We start from the raw sequence: 25,238 nt of genomic DNA, 5'->3' as shown, positions 1-25,238 counted from the left end.
GTTTCCAATACTGGATGATTCTCTCCAGCCAATAATTGAACTTCCCTCCTTTGCCAGTCCCAGCCTCCTCTGTTCTGCAGTAGCCAATGAGCCACAGAAATCCACTTAGTCCCTGGGCTCTTCCAGCTGACATCAAGTTTCTCAGAGGCTGGTCACAGCTCTAATATTTCTGTGAAGTTACAATACAAAATCCAGCAAGTTGCATACTTAATGAAGCATTACACATATATTTAAGCTAAGAGTAACATTTACATAGAAGATGCCTCAGGGTAAGTTCCAACACTACCTCCTGTGGAGTGAGCTGCTTTGTCCATTTGGGACACAAGGAACTGAACTACAGAATTGTTCTTGCAAAGGAATTGTTCAGATTTGCCATCCCTACGTTCTTCACCTTCAGCCCCGTGGTTAGAAAATGCACCCAGGAATGTCATGTTGAGCACCACCTCCTCCTACAGCCAAGTAACCAGCACAAGTGCCCAAATTCCACCCTTTTGCTTTCTCCTGCTGCCAAGTAGAGATGCTCCAGTGACCATCTGTACATGTAGACCAGTTCTTTACCCAAGGCTGGTTCCAAAAAGCACTGCATCATTCTGATCTATGCTAGTGATCAAGGAAAGCAATCACTGGACAAATAGCAGCAATGGGAGAGGTGAAACACAGAAAGACAAAGCACTGCAGCAGAGGCTGATGCTTTAGTCCCAGTAAATACATGTGCTGATTCCCAAACCAGCTGCAGTAGGACTGGTCACTGACTGCTTCCCACAAACACACAAAAAGCTCTGCGTTGGAGGAAATCCTGACACAAGTGGATTTGCATTGATTCAATTATCTTTTTGGGTATTGTTTTGTTTTCCTGTTTCTTATAAACATATTGTGAGTCAACTTGTGTGTCTGCAGGAAGCTCTTGTGAAAACATTGCCTATAGTAATACTGCCAAGACCTGCTAGTAACAAATGCAGATACCACCAGTATCTGAATGGAATCAACTGAGTTTCTGCTTCATTTTCAGCATGCTAAGGGACCAATCAAAACCCCGCCTTCCCCTAAAACTGCTGTAATAAAGCTACAGCAGTTTCTGGTATACAAATAGTCAGGTTTTTACTATTTAGTAGGTCATGCTGGCTAAATTCTACCCCAAGTCTTCCTGCTACTATCAAAGATAAATTTGAATTTCTAGGGATTCTGTCACTACAGCATCTATCCAGCTGTTCTACAGCACTCCCATTTCAAGCTGCATCCTTCTTCCACCGAAAATTAATTATTATTAATACTTTCAAAGAATAAATCAACAGCAAAAATATTTCTCTGACATAAAGAGCAACTGAATTGATCTTCAGGCCTTTCATACATTGTATAGAAATATCACAGTTTAATATGGACAAATTAACTGTCAACACACAATAATTACATATAATGTCATATGATCTGGTATGTGCAATTTAGTGTTTTATTAAACAAATACAGTAGCTAACCAAAATCTGATTGCTGACAACGGGAAATTACATTAAAGCGTATGTTCCTATGGCAATTACTGGTGATCTGAAATTATATATGCCCTAAAACATAATGCAGAAAATTATCTTCCTGTGAAATAAGAAATACAATAGAAATAAAGTTAAGGGACATGTTTATTTTGGAGCTTTCTGCAAGCAAAATTGCTTTAATACAAAATGAGTTCAATGATACAGTGCTACCATCCACTCAAGCAAAAGAAAACCTCACATTTACATGAATGCACTTTATATTGATATTCTTACAGAATAATAGTTCAGATATCCAGAATGTGTCTGGCCTCATTGAAAGCAATGGCACAGAAATGCTGCAAGGTATTGGAGTATCATATTACCGGCAAGTGCTCAATTAACTCTGTGAGTTCTCTGAGAGATGCTGTATAAATAAGGGTACTGTGAAAGTGGGTTTGTATTCCTTAGTATTTTTGCCATACATCCTTTAGTGTTTTGTTTAGTTAGCTCAAAACGTGTAATTGTGTCTTTTGGCTTTTTAGTATTCTCTTTTTCTTTCTTAAAGAAAAATCATGAGGTATCCTTTACTGTTAACTAATGACATAGTGATAGGCCTATTTTATTGAGGTTGCAGAGACTTACTGTACATTCGGTACACTGTACATTCGGCAATTATTTTTAGTGTACTTTCTACACATTACTGTGTACAACTGTTAGTTTACATTAAAACTCTTCCCCCTTCTCACAGGATATGGCAAAACAAAAAACAAAATCTGACAAAAATTATACACATAAAATAAGAAGACAAATACACAAATAAGGCCATCTGCAGAATTAAAAATCCACCTCTTGCGATATTTCACAATAATTTCTACATAATATTTTACATCTTACGAACTTAAATACTTAATGCAAAAAGAAAAGACCTTTATGGAGCCAATCATATTATCTCTTCAAGGACTTGTCTAGTTTGCTGGCTAGTGGCCTTCTCTGGGGAGTTGGAATTTTGGAAGGCTTGGCTGATCCTGGCCGAGAACCTGCTCGGGGTGTCGGTCTGCTTGTGGCAGGAACAGTCTCTGACATATCTGAGCACACAGACTGGATTTCTGAAATGTCAAAGTCAGATGCGTCACTGCCACGGCGGCTGCTTGACCTGCTGCCAGCCTTGCTTCCTGCTCGGCTTCCAGGTCTGCTTGGAGTTCTTCTGGTTTCTAGAGAGAGAGAATATATCCATCAGTATTGGAGGTAAGGATGGAAAGGGTGTGCAGGTCTTTGCTAGGTCTTTGGCAACCCTGAATGTTCCTCATTGCATAAACTAAACTTCTCTGCCAGGCAAGCTAGATGATGCCATACCTCCCACTAAAGAGAAGGAAATGTGAGATCAAATGCTGAGCCATAGTTAATTTGTCACTAGCACATCTCATTAAAAATGTATTATCCTGGCAACTTTTCCTTGCTCACTAAAAACACATTGTATATTCTCTCAACAGCCAGAGCCTTTCTTTCCACTGCCATTTTCTCCGCTATGAGTTGAAAGAATTCCGTATCTGGCTTCTTCATGCATTCAGGATTTCTTAATGTATGTACCCTTTTTAACAAAGGTCAAACCCATACAGTTGAAAGCTGTAAGTAAACAAGGGCAGAGTATACATTCTCCCAAAGAAAGGGCTGAGTAAATGAGCTCTCAGCAATCCTGCTAAAGTGAATGCCTGCCCAGACAATGTGCCATGAAGAAAAAACCACAACAAAGAACCTGTAACAGAAGATCATTAATGTGTTTTTTCATAATTTTCCTACTACTTATTGCATATTTTTGATCTTAACAAATCTTGTTCCCTGTATGGGCTGAAACTGGAATCTTAGGTGGCTCTCGTTTCAAATCACCTATAGAAGACATGTACTCTTTGAACAGGATTTTCCAGTACTGCTCAGTATGGTTTACAGAGCTTAAGATGTGAGGGAAAGCCAGTAAAGCTATCTTCTGTTCTAACCATCCAGCCCTTTCCCTTATACAGAGCTGCTCTGAGGATCCTGAAAGAGCACAGCTTCATTGCTTTCTATTTTCATATACTCTTTTTAAAACCTCTATAGGATATTCCATTAGTAAGGTCATCTACAGCTGCTCCCCACAGTTCTTCTTTCACAAGGAATGGACAAGTCATGATTAAGTGACCACCTTGTTCCATCACAGTGAACACTGTGAAGAACTGAACCTTTTAAGCAAATGCTTCTTCCCTAGCTCCTTAGGCAAATACACTGGAGATACCATTGTCAAGAAGGCTGCAGTCATGAATTTCCAAACTAAGGTAGGACTTTCACTCCTTCCCACTCGCCTGACATCTCCCTCACAACCTAACATGACCCTAAGCATTCAGGTGGAAAACAAAGCAAGTGGCAGATCAAGCTCTGAAGTAAAGACTCACCTGCAAACTGAGCTCTGACTCTGGTAGCTGCTGTTGACAGGATGCCACTGTCTTCTCCAGAGTGGAAACCCTTCCCTGATAGATATCCTGGCAGTCTGAGCTTACTTCCTTGAATTGGTGTTCCCTACGCAAAAGGGAAAAAAGGAGAGAAAAAAAGTGGGTTTTTTTCGGTTGCCACTAGTGAAGACAAGGTCTGGCTGGTATTAGGTAGCTCATAGTGTAGAATATGATCATCATTACAACATTCACTGCAAATCTGAAATACTGGTTTGAGTCACTACAACATTTTTCATGATGTGAAATTTTAGCAGTTAATATTTGATGTAGTCCAAATGTCAAACAACAAAATCACTGTAACAGTCTGTTTGATATTAACCCTTTAGCATTCTTTATGCATATTTCAATACATATGAAGAAAGAAAAATACTACCTTCTTGTGATTAGTAAAGCATGTAAGATTAGTTGATGGTACCTGACTTAAACAGAGACAAGTAGTGGAGGTTTTATGTCTGCATAGCTTGACTTTCCTCCATTCCGACACTGGTTATAGGTCATGAAAATATTTGTTTCAATTTTACAAATATTTTGAAGGCAAAATAAAACTACTGAATTTCAAAACCTCTTGCAGAAAAGACATAAGACTAATTTAGAAAGTTTTCTTGTTCTCAATATATTGTCTGAAATGTCTCTATTCCACAAGTTGACCCCTGCCTGCTTTCTCAGTTTTGAAATAAAATGAGTCTTGATTTACAATCTGCCCCAAATGGGGGCACAGTATTAGCCACAAGAATTAAATCCTCAAATCTTAAAGCGCATGCAGAATATAAGATAGGAGGTGCATGCATATAAACCCACAGTATCCATATTAATTTAATGAACACAAAAATACTAAGTAAATATCCAATACAACAAATAAACATTGCAGTGATGAATGTGGCATGGTGAGTGCCCTGTATACTGGCATTGTGTGTTCTGTGCCTTTGATCTCCATAAAATGGTGGGGTAGAATTAGTTACTGAGGGAAGGATCCCAATTACTTCCACTTCTGCACTTTGGGCAAGGCACTGGGACAGAATCATTGGTGCAAGAAGAGATCAAGCTTATTCTTAACATTAGCCCTAAACTTAAATGCAGTCTACATGTAAAATGAATAATCATTCTCTTTAGCAGAAAATGCTGCAGAATGCCTCAGAAATTCACTGCAACCTACCCTACCCTACTTGTTCCATTTATAATCTTAAACCATGGTGGTTTACATAAAAGAAACTCACTGGCAGCTGTAAGAGCAGGTAATAAATACAGTGTCCCCATTTGAAATCAACACCAACTGCTTCCACCTTATTGTAATTTGATGAAAACAACACCTTTCCACATCTATAAACCCTTTCAAGTGCCATCAATTAATCTTACAATCAGCTAAGAGATGAAAGAAATAGAGGAATATATTAGAAACTGAAACCGACTCTGTGCTATTGTCACTTATTCTAAGCAACAACCCCATGTGCTTGAAGTGCTGTATACATACACAAGCCTGCAGTGTGCACAGGTAAGGCACCCACCATCACAGAAGGAGGAAGTGAAAAGTTTATTATGCATCTTTGAGCAAAGCCACACTGAGGTCATGTAAACCCAGCACGAGAAGGTGTCACATGGATAGCAATAGGCATCAACGTGCAGATTGGTGAAAAGCAGATACAAGAGAGGTGATGGTGGCACAAGCTTCCCCTCCCCAAGCCCTCCATCTAACACAAGGCAAGAGTAATTCCTACAAGTGACAAGTCAGTTTGCAGCCTGATCCAGCTGCAATCTTTTCACTGACTGTAATGACATGAGAGGAGACACTCTGGCTTCAGGCCCATGCAAATTTTTTGTCATACAACTTAAATGCTGGCACAATCCTAATTGTTACAGCAGCAATTTCTGTGCAAGTCCTGGGCTGGAAATAAGACCAAAGCTCATTTCCTGTTAAGTCATCAAATAGCTATCTTATTAGAGCAACGACTGGTCACTACCCCCCTGAACAAAACTTCCAGTTGTTGGAAACATTTATGTATCACAGTCAGTCTTTTGTGCCATCTTCTTCACAGTGACTGGGTATTTCTTTATTTAGTGGTTTTGCACTGGAGATCGTGATTTTTCCTACTTTTCCACATTTGCTCAACCAGTTCACTGCACACTGATTTATTAACCATTTGCACTTTGAACATGAATTCACTGAGGCTGTTTTCCTGAAAGTCAAAACCCGTAACAAACAGATAAAAAAAAAAAAAAAAAAAGACTTATGAAGAAAAAATAAGGAAAGAAATAATTTGACAAAGCTCTAAAAAAACACAATGCATTAATATGCCAAAGATGTTGCAGCTCTGAAGCACTGAAACTCTAGTGACTGTTAGTGAGGTGACAGTTTTAGTGAAGGAAGGTCATTAGACTAGAATCTCTGTCCTTACTGTACCTCTGCAGATGACCCTTGATAGTCTGAGGATTCTGGTGGCTTAGAAGGAGTTGACGTTTTGCTGTTTGTCAACCATGGTTTACCATAGTTGCGTGTTAAATGATGGGGTGTCTGTATGAAACAATGGTAAATCAAAATATGAAGGACAGTAGATGGAAAACAATGTCATGGTGCAGGATACCCAGGTTGTCACAGGGAGATCAAATCTTATAGTAGAAGTAAAAACTAAGCAGAAAGAAAAGTTGATGACAAATATTCTGAAACAAAGCAATGGAAGAACTTATTTTCTAAATTAAATGGAGAGCTTCACTGCTCTTTCAGAGCAATTCCCAAATTCTCAGTTAGCTCATGTGGTGCCTTATATGTAAAGAATTCTTCTATTTCTGTGTCATAAATAAGCAATAGAGGAAATACACTGAAAAGACTTCTGAGATCCTCCCCAGACTATGAAATAAAACGGAGATAGTTCTTCCTTATCAGCTAGGAGAAGCACCAGTATTGTTGGAGCAAGTGAGAAAAAAAATAACCAATCTGTTAACCCAGATGTATTTTTGTTTGTTTCTCCTTACCTTCGGTGTACTTGTAGCAACTGCTTGTGGAGCAGCTGCCTGGCCAGCCTGACTTGACAGAGAAGTAGATCTGTTGGGAGAGGCACCCCTTGAAGAAGGTCGTGACCGACGGCCCCTTGGTCGGAAAGCTGCCATGCTCTGACTGGCACCATCTGCCAAAATGAACTTTTCACGCAGCTCCACGTTTGTCCTCCCTTTAGCTGCAGCAAAGAGAGGTGGTCATTTAGTCAGACAGGAAAATTGTCACAAGGCGGTTTATAGTCATTTTTGCCATGCCAACTCCAACACATTTTAACAATAAATAAAATGCATTACTGTGTAATGCATTTATTTTGGACACAGAAGAGTTATGTGCAGAACTCGCTTATTCTAATACTTTATGCCAGCAGGAATGAACCACTGTCAAAGGAAGTCAGCGTGATAATGGAATGCTCAACGTGCTAAATCATTGTTAATCAATCAACTATTAATACATAGACACAACCTGATGAGCAGTTTTGCTAACTCTACAGCTACTCATAATAAATAATACTTGCTTGGTTGTTCCAGAAGAAATTGCTAAGTACAAATTACAGGAAAGCAGCAAATATATTTATTCAAAACTATGTAGTTATGTAGTTTGGCAACATGCAATGAGGAACATAAAATCCAAACTATGATGAGGTAACTGGTGGCTAAGCACTCACACACACAAACACACATATGAGAGAATGTTCTGCAAGAATAGATGCCAGACATGTTAGGATTTAACTGTGTCAGTGTGAATGACAAGTGTTTTTGAAACACTCTTAAAGCGTGTCAAAAAAAATCAGCTTGCAAAGCACCAGCCCATGTAGGAACACATTAAGCTAAATGTGATGGGTGAAGCATATTGTTAAAAGTATATATATTTAAAAAAGTGGGAAGGAAATGAAGAGAGAGGAGAAGAGGAGGAGAGGGAGACAAAGAGAGGGGTTTGCCAACCTATAGTAGGCTGAGTGGTAATTGAAGAGTTTGATTCCGAACGTAACATTTTACTCCCGTGATGATGAACTAGAAAAAATGACACAGGACATGGGTCACATTAAAGAAAATCGTTAGCAAGAGAAGAAATCAAGTACAGCAGCTGCATATGCAAGAGACTTGGAGCACCAGGCCAAAGACAGGACTCAGAGCAAAAGCTGCCCCTAAGTGCTCTGAGGTGAGTTCTCAAAGGTCTCCTAGGCAAAAAGGAAACAGCACTTGGACAGACTTGGCTGCAGTCCCAAGTATATGTCTGTAACAATGGTATTTATCTGCTGACATAAAGAAGTAATAAAAGCTTTCTATAGATATTCTATATAACTAGGTCAAATAATTTTAAAGCTGTTTATGACAACACTCCTTTGAAATGTGATTTAACTGAATAGACGAGAAGCCCTTGGCGTAAATGCAGATTTTCTAGGTGAAGTGCTTAAGGAAAAGTCTGAAACTGCACCACTGACATTAATGACTACTTTGCACCACTAACTTCAACAAGACCAGAATTAGGTACCAATGCACAATGTCCAGTGTCCAGATGTTTTTGCAGAGATTAGCATTCCTTTAGACCTACTGTGGTGACTTTCCCATCTGCTCAGGTATTTACATGAAAAAGGGATAAAGTACTATAGAAAATACTATACAGATACATAGAATACAAGGTTTATTAAAAAAGAGGGGATAAAAAATCTGAGGACAGTAATAAGGAATTACAATTAATGAGACAGTTATTAAGTATTGTATCTCTCAGTGTCAACCCAAATGGGAATTACACCAGTATACCTGTCAACAGGCCTGAGAAAATGTTTGGGATACATCAAAACTAATGAATGAAGTCAGATATTTTGAGGCACATTTCATTTCCCACTACCCTCCACTTTTGAGAAGCAAGAGCAGAAAGCTCTAATGGATGCAGGCATAAATGACTTTCCTATAGTAGTAGGTGCAGAATCAGGTGCTAAATTTCAGTTACATCTGTAGCCCATTGCCAATGAATGTAGTATTACCACTACATTTCTTTAATAAACAACGTAATATGTTGGTAAGCAAAAGGACTATTTTTATCACTGCTTAAAAACTCAGATGTCATCATAAGACTATGACAGCTCTTTTATGATACGATAATAAATTTTATGGGTATCTTTTAAGCCTGTAGATAAAGGTTTCTAGGCCTTAGGGGCATACTGTCAGCCCTTAACAGGTTTTCTGGTTGCTTCTTTTTGGATTTAATGAGATTGTGGTAGCTCCTTTTTGGATTTAATGAGAGATTGCAGTAGCTTCTTTTTGGATGTAACATCCTTGGGCTTAGTATGACAATTGCTACAAATACAAGCTCTCCACTCTCTCAAGTTTTCTATCATACTGTTTGGAAACCTTGGTCCCAAATCAGAAGCTCTGAGATACCTGACATAGGATTAAAGTCTACAGGACAGTTGATGTCTGTCTTCAGTAGCTCACTTGACTCTCCTGAACACCTCTGTGATGTTCTTGTGCTATTACAATATTGTGATTCTACAGAATTGCCAAAAGATCAAAACACAGTAAATTGAATGCTACTAGTTAATACAGAGAATTACTTAGTTAGAGAATATCAGCTCACTTTGAACATAGTCATTATTATATTTCCTGCAATTTTACTACTCTGGCTACTGTTTGACTTGTATCTTTCCAGCTCACTTCACAAATGGCTTCTTTCATATCTCAAACTGCTTCTCCAAGAACAGTGTCAGACATAGTCTACTTTCCCACTACAGAAGTAGGCTTTCTGACAAACTAAGATGTCATTACATTGCTGTGTACTGATAAAACAATGCACTGGATACAATGCCCTGGAGGGCATGGTGACAGAGTGCTCCCTGCTTCTCCAGAGCCCAAAGTCACCCTGACCAGAGAATTTTCCACTTGCTGTATACAAAGCTCAGGGCTCTGCAAAGTGGTTCTGGGAAAGATGCCCACGAAAAGACAGGGCCACAAAGGCAGAGACTGAAAGCCTGGGTGCAACCACTGTCCAGAGATTTTATTGTTGTTGATGTTACTCTGATTCGATTGCCTTATTTTGAATTACTGCCTTAAAATTTCTCTCTTGTGGAGGAGGTTTTATTGGACATTTCTCTGTGCTATTTCTGCCAAAGTCATACAAGCAGCTTATGTGCCATAAACTCTATCTGGGTCAAGAATAGTTCTTATTTGCAACACTAATGCTGGAGGAACTGTGCACAAGACACCACAATTGTTCTAGACATACATCAGTGTAACTGAACAGGATCTCAATCATGAGATTTAAAGTTTACAAAAAACAGATCATTATGTGACATTTGGTGAGATGATGTTTTACAGAACTGCCATTTTATACAATTTAATCTTCACCTCAAGACAATGAACGGTGATTGTATCCAAATAATTGCCTGCATGTCCATTTTAACAGTTGTGTTACATACCTCTGCAAGGATCGTTTTTCACTAAGAACTCATCGAGTGCCATCCAGCCACCTCCAACACGAACCATGACTGTACTTCTCAGGATACGAACAAGGCGCAGTTGTTGAGAGTCTCCAAACTGCAATGAAAATCAAACAATAATCTGAGGTTCTCAGTCACTCAGATGTAGTTCAGCACTGACAGGTTAAGAATTAGACACTTTAAAAAGTTTATTTTGATATTTAATGATTAGTAAATGCTAAATATCAGATTTATTTATGCAGATTATTAAAGCTGTTAAGATTTCAAATCAGATGCTGCTGCATTAATCCAAAGGAGATGGCAGGATGGTAAAAAAGAATCTCAGGTTTAATTTTATGCTTGATTCTCAAATGTCTGAGCTCATAAAGGAAGTGAAATTAGTAACACATTATTTAATTGGTTATGATTGGTGTTTGTGTAAATTAATGAAGACTTATTTTCATTATCTCACTGTTAAGATCTTAAGCAAACTCTCTTCTGCAACAGTCTAGATTTTAATGTCAGCTCAAAGGAAGGCAGCTTTACTTTAAACAACCAATATGTAGGCTGGAAATTCAATGCATTACAAGTGTTGCACAGTTCTATCAATTGATTCACTTATAGGAATATTTTCATGTATAGCATTGATGCTGGTCACCTATAGCCAGGTGCACAGAGAGAAGGGAACATCAAAGAAGCAGTGAATGATCGATAGCTATCACTACTGTCCTTTGTCCTTTGTTCTTATTGTTATCCTTTGTTATAAACCATTTGACACTCTTCTGTCTACACATCGAGCTATCACTACTGTCCTTTGTCCTTTGTTCTTATTGTTATCCTTTGTTATAAACCATTTGTCACTCTTCTGTCTACACATCGAGGTTCTTCACAGTTCAGAGATGCACAAAAACCTGTTTCATACTACCTCTAGTACTAGCCCATTCTTCTTTAGGGCTGATGGCCAGGCCTAACATATGTTTTTGCTCTTGAAACCTGTATAACAAAACCTATGCAGTATCTGTGTCCAAATCCAAATCAAATAAAACATGACCAAAATGATGATCCCATAATCTCATGAAAACTAACCAGAATAATTCAGTACTTTTTAGCCAATGCCACTAACACAGTTATTTTTGTATCGGATCATTGGGCCAACTGCAATGCACTCTTACACCATCTTACAGAGCACTTACTGAAACCAAAAGAAGTCAAATATAACTCCTTGGGATAATCTTTGACCTCTGGAGAAGGCCGGCCATAGTTCAACTGTACCTACTTGCTCCCATGAGGGGACTGAAATGCTTTAAATGCAAACCACACAAACATGCTCCCTGCTTGTAAAATAACTTTAGTTGTTTGGTACTACTTAAGCCAAGAAGACAGAGTAAGTTTAAAGGAATATTACTTTTAGGAACCAAATAAAAGCAAAGTTGCCACTTAATAATGAATTTTGTGTTATAAGAACATTCACATGAGCATTATTCATAAGGGTTTTTTAATAATGCATTCAATATATGCTGAAGAAAGAACCGTTTTATATATGCAGATTAAAGTCTGAAAAAAATCATATCTAAACTGATGCTGTTTATTTTCATTGCCTTGTTTCTAGAGCATTTTTTCTAGAGGTTCTAAAGATACTTTCTTCTTGCCTGTATTTTTCCCCATCCTAGCTTAATTCTGGAGTTAGACCCCATCAGACAATTATATAAAGGATCAGATACAGTGGGGCTCCTGGAAAGGAACACAGGTATCTATCAAAAGCATTTTTCCTAATGGTAACTCAGCCCATTTCCTTCTTAAAATAGCCTGGATACTAAGTTTCCTTGAATGGGAAAAAATATTGTTTCAAATAATCTGAGGTAAAAACATAAATGAAGTCTAGTTTAACCTACAAAAACGCCTGTTCTTCACGACAGCCATAAAACATTACTGTCACTGGAGAAGCCTCAGCTAACTTGCTATAGGTTCTTTTTGCCCATTTCAAAAATATGTATGTAACGATTCACTGTGTTAGTGCATAAAATGCCAACAATCAGCTAGGTTCCTGATCAATCTGCTTAATTTGCATACTGATGAAAACAAAAGTATCTTTTGCCTAATGGGCAATAAATAAGCAATATGACACTGGGATCTGCTTACTGTTATTAGCCTTTAAAAAATACAACAGAATTTTGAAGCATTCTACTATAAACCTGAACACTGATAAAATAATAGTAATTCTAAAATTATAAATAGTAATTCTAATATATATTCTAATTATAAATAGTAATTCTAAAATTCTAAAAATGCAATTGCTCAAGATTTTTTACTGTTTGAGTTGCTGCTGACCAGTATCTGGTTCCTTTAAAAGTAATCGCCTTAATGAGGAAAATGGCCAAAGAAAGCGTATGAGGGATTAAAGAGAAGGGATCCTGAGACAAGAAATGCTCCATAGCATATAAAGAAATACCACAGCTGACCAGCAATGAATTAGCTGAAGATGAAAGGATGGCAAGACAACTGATCATTGCAAGCTTAAATCACTATGTGTTAGGAAAAATAAAAAGAAAGAAAGAAAAAAAAAGAAACTTCATAACACGTTCCACTGGTTTATACCTGATTTCCCAGGAAGAACTGATAAGAAATGAAAAATGGAAGAAAGACACGATTAGTTTACAGGAAATTCTCTATGTGATTCTAGAACACATGCAAACTAACACATTAGACATTCTAAATAAAGAATCTACTTCAGAGATGAGCAGGTAGCTAGCCATCCAGAGACCGAATGCTACAAAATAGCCAAGGCCTTTGTTGCCTTCCCACTGCTGTTTCTGTGGTCTTTTAAATTAATCTACAAGTATTTAGTAATCTCTCTTAGCCAAATATTGAATATTTCATCTGAAATCGTTCTGGTTATTGAATCTAGGGATGGCAGATCTTCTTCTACAATGTGATATTTATTTTCCCATGATCTAAATTTTTTCTGCAGATTTCTAATGCATTTCTTACACTTCAGAACGAACAGTGTGCTCCAATAAAACAACAAGGGAGGATAAAAGTGATTAAATGTTCTTTGGTAAAAGCTCTTTGAAGTATAAGACAGTACCACAGGAAAATATCAGTCACTGTTTTTATAGAAATAATAGAAAATCAGCTATAGTTTAAACACTTTGGGTATCCAGGCAGAAAGACTGGCTTTTAAGGAGCTGTTGTATGTATGTATGCAAGTGTGTGTGCGGCTAGCTTTAAAAAAATCCTGTACACTGAAAACAAGCTTTGGTAATTTCAGTGAAAACAAATACAAGCAGCAGTATTTTCACATATTTTTCACCTATGTTTTCTAACCAAAAAAACCCGTAAAATTTAGAAAAGCTTAAAGAAAGAAATCTGTCACTATCATACAAAAATCCTGTAAATTAATATAGTCTCATTTGTTGCACAAAAACATGTCTTATGAAGAATCTTTAAGCTTAAAGAACTAAGAAGGTCCTTAGAAGACTTACCCTGTACTTGTTATCCCCAATCTGCTCCACTTGAAACCGTTTTGCACATTTACATTTAGCTACCTGTCTCGTAACCTGCAAAAAACCACAACTGGAGAATTACTTTACTGCAAATATCACATTTCTAAAGATCTGTGTAGATGGTAAATTTCAAATTATATACGAGTGAAAATAAAATTATTAGAAAACATGACCCCCATAGAACAGAGTATGATCTAAGAAAGCAGAGAATATACCTCATCTTCAATTTTGTCAGCATCTGTGAGAGGTTTGTATGCATCCTTGTTTGGATGAAGAGCTGCTACAAATTCATAATAGTCAATATATCCATCACCATCTCTATCAAAAATATCTGCAACAGCACTCATTTCAAGTCGGCTTGTTGGGAATTCTGTAAGGGAAGGACAGCAACAAAAGCTAGAGGTTTTTGCCTTTCCAATCCCACTACAATGAAAGGCTTTAGCACACATATTATAAAGTTTTTATACACTAGGTGACAAATAAAACTTATAAAAAACCAAGGACATTCAAAAGAGTGAAGCAATCTTTCTGGGAAAAAAAAAATATATTTCCAGTGTTATCATCTAGATATTGGATTAAAATAAGTATCACAGAGTGGCTTGAAGAAATACACAGCGAGGGCACATATTAAACTGTAAGACATATGTATACTTCCTTTCTTTAGCATTTTGACCTTCAAAGTGCATAGAATGCCACAAATTAACAAGACAAATTATTAGCGAGGAAAGGTCAAGTGAGACTTTCACTGTAAATTTGGAATGCAAGGTACTCCCACTGCAGAAACATGCATGGTGTTTTGTGAAATCCTTCTTTAGATGGAGTTCACAGCAGCAGAATGTTAACCCACAGGGAGATTCTCTACAAAACGGTTAAAGAAAATCTCAGCACAGTGAACAGGGATTATATCCTGAGTATTCAGCAGTTATAAGTTGATACCAACAGAGTTAAATGCGTAACTTGGTGGTATCAGGGTTTTTTTACCAAATTCTGTCAATTCATGCAAAACAGTAATGCCTATGTACACTGACAATATTACTGTATTTCCTAAAGCAGGGGGGAAATAAACACACTACAATATTCTCAAACAGAATAACTTTAACATGAGATACTAAAAGCAGCCTAATTCTGAATCTTCACTGCTCAAACCAGAAGTCTCCATGATCTGAAGATAAAGGACTATTTTAACTAGTAGGCTCTTATCTGTCAGTTGTTAAAGGGTAGTACGATCGCACAAAGACGTGATGTGGAAGGACTATATTAAACCAACTGTGCATACCTAAGGAATACCAATCCACCAGAAAAACTACGTAAAGTCCCTTCCCAGTCTGACTGCTTGACATTTTGATCCTCATTATGCAGGTATATGAATACGGTCATGGTACATGGAAACATTAGTTTCAGAAATTACATGATTTCATTCTATTATCAAAACTACTCCATGTAAGTTCTTTAATCAAAATCATATGAGCATACGAACTGACTTTGAAAATTACAGGTTTTATATAAGGTACACTTTACTATTTTGATTAGTCAGTGAAAAGTAATTGCTGAAGTGGCTAGTATACTGTAGGAATGACAGCCTGAGCCCAGCAAACTATTAATTAGCCAATAGCCAACAATATAAATACAACATTTGTAATCTGATTCAGAATGTAAAAGAACAAGAAAGAAGTTCTAGAATCTAGAAATATTTAAAACAACCATAATTAATGACTTCAAAAGGCTAATCTGTGACCATCTAACACAAGAAACTGCACAGGGTACACCATATACAGTAAGACTTCATGAGAGGTTTGTTCCAAGTTCAACATTAATTTTAAAACTTACTTGAAGAAAGAATTCCGTCGATAAATTCTTGCCTGGTTATCTTTCCATCCTGATCTTTATCAATCCTTCTAAAGAAGTCCATCACACGAGACTTCTTATGGTTCATCCACCGCATGTATTTTTTCCTCCAAATATCAAAATCAAAGTTGGCAAATTCTCTCAGCTTAATAAAAAAGAGAAAGAACTTCTTTCAGTTGAAATTAATCGGTCTAGAAAAAAATCAGTGAGGCAGATACCAATTGCATTCTTTTGAATAACTGGTTCTTTGAGGACCTATATAAACATTGTAAACATCTTAACTTCTCACATGCAAAATGAGAATGACAGCTTTTAAAGCATGTTAAATCACGTGTATCAGTGTTTTCAGTTAACTGTATTGTACAGTATAAAACAACAAATATGGAGGTAGTTTACAGTATTCACAGTATTCATAATCTAATTAGGGTAACGATTTTGTTTACACTAAATCAGGGTAAACAAAAATAGGCAAAAAAATTATGTATATTCTGTACAGTCCTTTTCTGACCTCTTCAAGTCTGTCCAAGGCATCATTAAGTTTTCTTCTTCTTTCCAAGGCCAGAAGCCAGACTTGCTGCCATTTGCTGACTAGAAGGTTTACCCGTGGATTCTTGGTTTCGATTTGTGCCTGCGCTGCTGATGGATATATGCCTGGTGTTGGGGAACGCTTTCCTATTAAAACATGACAAAATGTGTATTTTCACCCAGTTCAAACAAAACAAACGTTCATAGAAAAGGTACTTGACCTTCCTAAAATTACTCCTTCCTGTCCCAAATCACACGTCCATATCCTGATGATTCCATCTAATGGGATTTTTTTTTTAACCATTGCTGGGGAAGGACCACATCGTGGTTAAAGTACCTCTTGTCTTGCCAGAAGCAGCTAGCAGTGGCTGCACTAGTGAAGCTGCAGGTTAAATTAAATATCTGCAAGCCTCTCAGAGAGTTGCAAAGTAAATAACCTGATTTTAGAAGCAGGTTCAATGTATGGGTAAGTGTAAAACATAATGGGTAAGCATATGTAAAAACACAAAATGCAATTTCCTCACTTGATTCACTTTCCATTCAACTTCACTGAACACACTTTCTAATGGAATACATAAAATTTCCATAGAGCAAAAACTTTTGTCTCTGCATCTTTATGTAAAAGAAGTTGTTTGCAGTTTCAGATAATGGTATATTTGCAAAGACTTAGCGAAGTGCACACTCCTGGAAGCTTAACAGCACATGAAAGCTGCATGCTTTAAAAATGGGCCCTCAAGAGGTATAGCACAAAATTTAAGAATACAAGTCTGCTATGAGAAATTTCCTCACAATTAAAAATGAGAATTAGAAAAATCAGCCAGGAGAATTTCACCCTGTTTCACTAAAAGCCAATCAAACTTACCAGATTATTAGTAATCTGCTATCTTTATAGAGCTATGTCCCAAAATACTTCATTACTTACTTCCTGCTCTCCCCTTATCAAGGACAGGAATATGAGATTGTACTGGAGTGGGTTCAAGTGCCTTTCTTTTGTAGGTCTTTGTAACTTTATCCACATCAGGTTGCTTTCTGGTCATTTCCTCCATGAATGTCTGCAATAGATAGAGGTGGTTTTAATTAACAGTACACAAAAGTGACCACAGGAATGAAAAACACATACAATAGCAAAACACCAAAGTTACAAGAATGGCACAGAAAGTCTCTTAAAATGTCAGTTTCACAAAAAAATACAGATAGTCTTTGTAGGCAAGAAAAATTGTCAGTATAAGCTTTTAAGACCACTATAGCCTGGTTGTTAAGGAAGGCTAAATCTAAAAAATGTCTGTCATACTCCTTTATTAACTGTGTATGTTGAGGTGATGTATAAAGGAATTCTAACTCTGAATACTCAGGTGTTCCCTGCTGTCCAGACTGCACGTCGTAGAAGTGAGACAGCTGTGTAAGCTGGGATAAGTCTATACGTATTCACTGCACCAGCAGCTCCCTCTGGCACTTCATAAACCTATTCTGGAAATCCAACCAGTCAAGCCCCATTGCAACACCAGTTCTTAAGGCAGCAGCATTATCATATATTTCATGTGGGTTTTTTTTATTACTGCTCTTGTTTCCATGAAGAGTTGTAGGTTTGCTTTTAGAATAATATGGCACTGAATTTTTGTTTGGTTGGTTTTTTACCTCTGCTGAATAAACTACAATCGCATCATACACATACAAACCACACAACTGAAAAGGGATTTGATTACTAGGAGAGAAAATAGCTATGGAGAAATTCAAACTTAATCAGGAAGCCTAGCTTAAATGTGAGCAGCATTTGTGGAATGTGTACGACAAGTGTCATTTACCGTGCCTTACCTGATGTTCAGCTATAAGTGCTTTAACTTCCTCAATCTCCTGGGGGATAACCTCTTTATCTTTTTCGGTAAGGGTAGTCTCTGCCCACTGCAACCAGGACAGCAAGGCTTCCAGCAATTCCTGGTTAGCAATAAGCCCAGCCAGAGCTCCTGCCAGCCTCTGTTGATGTTGTTTTGCCCATGCTAAGACCTTGATAAAAGAACCAATATATGAGTATGTGCACATCTGAAATTTTTTCAAATGTATTCAAAAATTGCTTTGTTAACTGCAAATCCAGAGCTTCCTCCCAGGCCTACTGATGTTTGATTATCAAAGGTGCTAGATGTAGTGGCTCATCTAGGCAACAAGAATTCCCAGTTCAATCATTTTTTCCCCCAGATATTCAGGATTAGGTGCTGTTAAATGCAATAAATAGCGTGTTCAGGCAACATATTGAGAAAGTTATTAAACAATATGTGTAAGTTAGTGAATCATACAGGATTTGCTGTTCCTCCTGGGCACTCCTGAAGCCATACCTTGCTTACAAGAGTATTCTGGTTTTCTTTAAACATAATATACACAAAAAATACCACCTTAGCAGCCGAGAGTATGGTACACCCTCTGAGACCTACTTGTAGCCACTCATATAATTTGGAAATCATCTAGATTAGGCTGGACTGAAATCCTCTCTAATGCAATTAGAAAATGCTTCAGATTTGCCTGTATTATCTTTCCTTTGCAACTTCCAAGTTTCTCCTGCTGAAACCATTGGCTTTCTTCACATAGGAAGTGTCAGGCAGTATTTCCTTTAATACATACAAAGAAGATTGACCATCTGCTTTAGTTCTTAAAACCCTGTAAGTGTTGAAATAAAACCTAAGGAAGCATGGTATTCACATCCATCATTGTGGGTATTTTAAATGTTTAGTTCTCAACAGCTGGATCATTTCCTCCCAGTGTAACTACCATGTTAGTTGTCAGCTGTGTTCCAAAGAAGGACTGCTGCAAGAAAGATTTCTTGACATATACTGACCTCTTCAAACCTGGCTCTGATGATTGTTATCCAGTGCTTGATGGTGGTGATGGAGTCTGGGTGGCAGATAGCTAGGATAGCTTCTCCCATACCTGTTGCTTTATTCAGTTCTGTCTTTTTCTCTTCCAGTTTCTTCATGAATTCCTAAACCAGAGGTAACAATTTCAATTAGATGTTGACAAAATTTGCAAAAGAAAAGTTAAAAATGTTTAAAAAGCCTATTCCACACAAAGTATAAACGAAGCTCTAAAATGTTTACCCCAGCTTGCCACTCCTTAGAAGTCCACCATACTGTAAGTACTGAAAAGACACATGCTGTATTAAAAACAGACGGAAAAGCACAGCATTTTGGAAGTGCTGTAAATTGACTCTATGAATGTTAGAATCGTTATTGGCAGCATTTCAGATTACTTGCTTTGTCTGTCAATTACCATAATTCTTCATAATAAACTATCAAGCTCCTAGCAGAGGCTGGAAATGACCAACTGTAATTACATGCTCAGACAAGAAAATAGAGGACTTCAGGAACAGCTATACTAAACTAAACACAAGTAACTCAGCAGCTGAGGGCGAGACACACAGCAAGAACAAGGACAGAGCCTGCTAATTAACCAGCTGTTTTCAGGGCCTCTACTATGTGGGAAAAATCTTGTAAAAGCAAAAGGATGTTTACAGCTTTAGACGTCCAAGCTCATAGGCACTGATGTTCTTAGGGAGTCCAGCAGAGGAAAGGGTGGCAGGACCAGAAATGGATGTGGAGGGGTAGGAAACAGCAAAAAAACCTGAAGGACTTTTCTCATCCTTTCTGTAGCTTGCATTTCCTGTTTGGTTTCTTTTAATTTCTTTAATTATTACTACTATAATGACTTTACTAGTCTGCCCATTTTGTTCTGACTAAATGTTGTTTAAGTGCTTAGTGGAACTTTGTGTTATATTTTAGCAACTTTAATTGGGCTACAAAATGGGACCATGTTTCTGAAAATCTAACTCTTCTCTCCATCCATGAAGGACTATTTTGGATTCCACAAATTAAAGATCAGCCAAGTCAGAGCCTAGAAAATTCACAGTCACCTAAGCATTGTAAAACCAGATTCTACAACTCATAATGACACTATCCTGGGCCTTTACAAAGTAAATAAGAATTTATTATGAAAGAAAAGTGTAAAAGAAATAACCTCTTCTACCTTGTTCTAAAAGCCCGGAATAGATAGGCTGTATATTTAAAGAGATTTGTTACTAACTGACTTAAGCTTAAATTAATGTCAGAGTTTAAGACCCAATCATAATAGCAGTCCCTCTCTCAAAAACATAGGAGTTCTTACAGTATTTCAGTTCAACATGGTTTTGAAAAGTCAAGATGGGTTTTAGTGAGATTATCGAAATGAGTTGGGGCCAGTAAAAAAAGAAGCAACTACAACATTGTTTTCCCTAAACAACTGTACTATATAATAACTCAAACTGTAAATCTATGACACACTCCATACAGTCTATTAAGATTTCTTTCAGTAAAGGATATTAACTGTATTGAACTCTGGCAGTCCAGTGATACAGATGCATTTACAAGAGAGGTGATGGGATGCTTCTCATTAACTAATGCAGTGCATTAACCCACTACACCTCTCAGTCCATAGAGAATTTGGCAAGTGACAGAAACTTCTCTGCCTGAGATAGAATTCATTAGATCATGTGCAGTATTCAAGACAAGAAAATCAGTAATGGGCATAAAGACGGACTATTTGAATAAAATACCATCCCAAAGAAACCTTTCAAAATGTAGCTGGATACAAATGCATTAAAACTATTTTACAAGACTCACAGTGACAAAAGGAAAATACACTGCATATTTACTTAAATAATGTCAGTCATACCTTTTTGATATTAGTACTGCAGCATTATGATACAGATGTTACATTTAAAGCTCTTATATTACATTTTCCTTTATTTTCCTTCTATTTTTTGTTCTTATTTCGTGAAAGCTGATGTTATAAGCTTAAGAGGAGAGACCACTTACTCAAGGGAGATTTTGCTGTATGTGCTTATTGAGTGGTAAAGCAGCAGTGCCACAATCTTTCTTAGCTTGAAAATTTCTGTATGTCTATTATTTGGCCTTTAAGAAGAAAATGTGGTTGGGAAAACATTGAAAGTCTCCTAAGAAACTTTAAGTACAGTATGGCCACATCTAACACTGAGTTTGGTTGTGTTGTGCTAGCAATTACTCTCCCCACCTGGACAGGGTTTCTCAGAGACAAACTTTGCTTTAGTCTGAAGTTCCAAGTTATGCTTTAGCTTTGGCAGCACAATTCTGAGCTTTTGTACAGAAATCTTTTGTTAGTCAACCTACATGGCAGAAGGAGAATTTTTTTTTTTCTATTTTTTTCGGTGGACCTAAGATTTAATTCAGACAATTCTTTCTTCTGTATTCAGAAGACAAAAAAATTAAATAAAAGGGAACTGATGAAGTACATGTGGAGGAAAGACAAATTTCACTGCATCGGAGACAGCAGGTTGCTACTGCCAACATTAGTCAGCAGACACTGATGCATACATACATTTGCCAGCTAAAGAACAGCACCCAGTTTCCATGGCCCTAAATTAAATCTGAAAACGTCAAAACATTGCAGTCTGCAGTCCTTAGTTATGAGCCATTATAGTCGTACCCTGCACACACTCCTCTGCATAATAGTATTCCCAAACTCAATTTACACAGAATGCTTTTCCACTCTCTGTAAGTTTTGTTATAACTTTCTTCAGAGCAATGATGAAAAAATCCATTATTCTTATAACTTATTCTATAATATTATGGGCACTATATCCTTGGTACTATTACTACTGCACTTACAAAAAGAGTCTTGTAGGGGCTCAAAAATGTGTATGTATGTATCCTCCTATTTGAAGAGTAAATGACCACCACGTTCCTTACTTAGTCATTTTTCATTACTGCAAAGCTAGTTTGATATCCTATAATCTAGTATCTGCAGGACCTATGACACTGCAGTATTTCAGTACCTCAGGCACATGAAGTATGACAGCGTGCTGTTTCACCATGACAGTAGGTTAATGGATGGTAACATCATTCTGCTGACATTTACAAATGACCTTGAGAGAAAAGTATATGCTGTTTTGCTCGGTGGCGCTAAGGTGACAGACATACTTTTGCTATGCTAGAAGACTGTGTTATAACTGTCAGGCACAATAAATTCCAGAGAGGTTTGTATATGTCTATAAATGCTTACAGACACTTTCTAAAGGCCCATGATTTTCTTAGTAAGCCAAAATGACTCAGACAACAGCCGACCAGTACAGGCACCAAACCTTCAACTCCATTTTACTTCTAGTTTCTCTACAGAGACAGTTGCAAAAATGAACAAGATGCTGTACAGGACTGTATAGGATAGACTTTGCCTCCTTTCGTTTATTCTACCCTCTACAGACCTATTAAAATTAAGAGTACCCTCTTCATTTTCTTGCTTACCCTGTGCTGGTCTATCAGTGTACGCAAAGCCTCTTCATCATCTGGAAGGATCCCATGGAAACGAAGAGCCTGCTCTGCCTCTGCCAACCACTCCAAAAGGACATGGACAACAGAGTGGAATTCTTCTGCCTTTTAAAATACAAGAAGTCATGGTCACTCAGAAGGGGATCTGACAGGCATGCTGAAGCTTATACAAGGAGTCTAATCCCACATTTGGAGTCATTAATCAAGCAGCAGTACTGGCACATTAACTTTCCATTAAAAAGTCAATGATATACAGTACTGCATTTTCATAACTGTAAAAACATCTCATGCTTCCCAAAAAAATATAGGAAGCCTAAAAGCCTGTTCATGCTTTTAGCCATCTGATTTATAGTATATTTGCAGCTCAGCTGAGAATGTCATGCCTTCACGCTGACAAATTGCACGGGAGGTGCTTTCATGGACCAGCTGGGGAGATGAGAACTGTATTTTTATCATGGCCTAAATCACCAGTTAAGCAAAATTAATTGACATCCCTCTGGTGACTAACCCTTTTACGTCTGGGAAAAACAAGAGAGTTCCACCTTCAGGTGCAGCCATATTCAGACATAACTAGTGTCTGAGGTAGCTCAAGATAGTGCCTGCTGAGAGACTGGATAGTTGGGCAAACATACTACCCTAGGAAAAGCAGGGCAGGAATTTTGTGTACAATGGATACATCACTATGGCAGGGGCCCAAACTCAGCATCAGCCCAACCTACTGTATCTTTGCAGAGCTGTACATCCATATTATCTCAAATGTTTGGAAACAATATAGATGGACCTATCTGTTTGGGATTGTTACCAGCCAGTACTGACACACAGACTGTTCTAGCTCCTGAGCGCACAACTCCTTTTTACTACAATGTACTTCACTGCGCATTGTAATTGTGCCAACGTAAACAAGTTTTCAGCACACAAACTTACTCCTTTCCAGTAAGGCACAAAGGACGTAAATACGATTGCAATCTCCAGCTTCCTGTGAAGGGGGTAGAGTTCTTAATCACCCTTCACGCTTGACTGTGTCTTTGGTGACTTCCTTAGATGGTAAGGTTTTTGAAACATTTGCTTTGCATTTGTGGTATAGACTAATAATAACAGCAATAAATGCCAATAGGCATTACTTATGTGCTGTGGCAAGGGGATAGAGACAAGGTAAGCAATAGATGAGCAAGAAGAGTATTTTCAAATGAAATGAAATTAAATTGAATGACATTAAGTGAAAATGAAATTAAATTTTTGGCAACTAGACTGCAAGGTATTTTCACTACTTCTCATAAAGTATATGCAGCACCATTAGTAGTTCTCTACCTGCCGAAGAGCCTGTTCCAGTCGTGTTTGCTTGGATACTGACAGAGCACAAACTGTCTCCCATCTAGTGCTCAGCTCCTGCATTTGGACTTTGACCCACGAAGAGTCATCACGACTGCCTTCTATCAGCTCCCTTGCAGAGCGCTTCAGAGCCTGGACACTGCTTGTTCTTTTCCCCAGCTCCTTCTGGAAAACCTAGGCACCACCAAATATATTTGAAATGTTTAACTCATTAAGGCATAATTCCATAAAGAATAAGAAAAAACTACTGGTTACAAAAAGAAATTGAAATGCAGATTTAGTTTAGTTAAGAGCAATTCCATCTAAGTGATGCAAACCACACAAATTCATCTTATCAGATTCCGTATGAAGATATTTACACTCTACCCTATCCTAATAAAACTGGAATATGGTAGGGAAATGTCAGGCAGATCATGAGAACCCATCCTGACACAATGCATGGGTAATCTAGCCTCCTTACCACACTGGCTTTACCCTCTTCACCAAAGCAACTGATCTGACACGCTGATAATGCACAAGATTGCCATGCCAGGAAAACATCAGATAAAACACTAATAATCAAGAAGGTTTGAAATCAGAAAATCAGAAATAAATCCCCATTTGGGATTTGACTGTAAGGTTGCAGATCTCACCACATATTCATATATTTATGTGAGAGTACGCTCACATTTGCAGACTGAACAAGCTCCAGGTACATAAAGGAAGCTCTTAAAAGATATGACAATTGCAGTATACCATACTACTGGCTATGACTTACTTGTGGTATACCATGGGATTTCAGAAGCAATTCCAGATATTCCAGGTTAATTTTATAAACAACCCATGTTTCAAAACACTTTTTTTCATGAGGGACAATACCTCCTCCCCACTAAACAGTGTTTGGATACTGCAAGTCACTGGTAGATGAACAGAGGGACCGTCAGCTCATAATCCTCCCAGGCTCCAGAGCTCCAACTGTGTGTAGCCTTTGCAATACCGGTAACTTCAACAGTTGTTTCTTTCAACATATTAAACTGCAGAACTGGGATTCAGAAGCACAATTCTACACCTCCTACTTGCTCCCATCTCCAAAACCACTTCAGAACCAAAATATTGTGGCTTGCCAATGTAGGCTTCCTGGGCCATAGTATAATTGTATACTCCCATGCATAACTCAAGTATTGCAACTGCTTTTCTCAGTGAATATACAGCAGCCCCAGAGGTTTGCAAGGCTGCTGTCGCCATGACGAGTACACTGGACATTTGGTTAGCAGATGTACTAAATGAAAAGCCCTGCCTCCCCAAAGATTTCCAGTAAAATAATTTTTCTAACTGGTGTCAATGTCACTAACAGTTGTCTTCTTCCATGTATGTTTTGTAACATCTTCCATTT

At 37.7% G+C, this 25,238-nt stretch overlaps 1 protein-coding gene across 1 annotated transcript in view; it reads right to left on the bottom strand.

Moving 5' to 3' along the window:
* Positions 1–1,424: 1,424 nt before the first annotated feature.
* DST (dystonin) overlaps positions 1,425–25,238 on the bottom strand; it is a 297,096-nt gene continuing 273,282 nt past the window's right edge. The window contains 15 exon segments of the mRNA XM_065681484.1: positions 1,425–2,674; positions 3,887–4,010; positions 6,339–6,449; positions 6,908–7,107; positions 10,345–10,462; positions 12,940–12,957; positions 13,827–13,901; positions 14,063–14,217; positions 15,675–15,837; positions 16,201–16,364; positions 17,140–17,269; positions 18,030–18,218; positions 19,042–19,185; positions 22,514–22,642; positions 23,846–24,040. Of these exon segments, the coding sequence (XP_065537556.1) occupies positions 2,409–2,674; positions 3,887–4,010; positions 6,339–6,449; positions 6,908–7,107; positions 10,345–10,462; positions 12,940–12,957; positions 13,827–13,901; positions 14,063–14,217; positions 15,675–15,837; positions 16,201–16,364; positions 17,140–17,269; positions 18,030–18,218; positions 19,042–19,185; positions 22,514–22,642; positions 23,846–24,040 (2,181 nt within the window). The 3' untranslated portion in view covers positions 1,425–2,408.

The sequence above is a fragment of the Lathamus discolor genome, chromosome 5 (assembly GCF_037157495.1).
Source record: "Lathamus discolor isolate bLatDis1 chromosome 5, bLatDis1.hap1, whole genome shotgun sequence".
Taxonomy (NCBI): Eukaryota; Metazoa; Chordata; class Aves; order Psittaciformes; family Psittacidae; genus Lathamus; species Lathamus discolor.
This window is presented reverse-complemented; position numbering and strand designations above follow the sequence as displayed.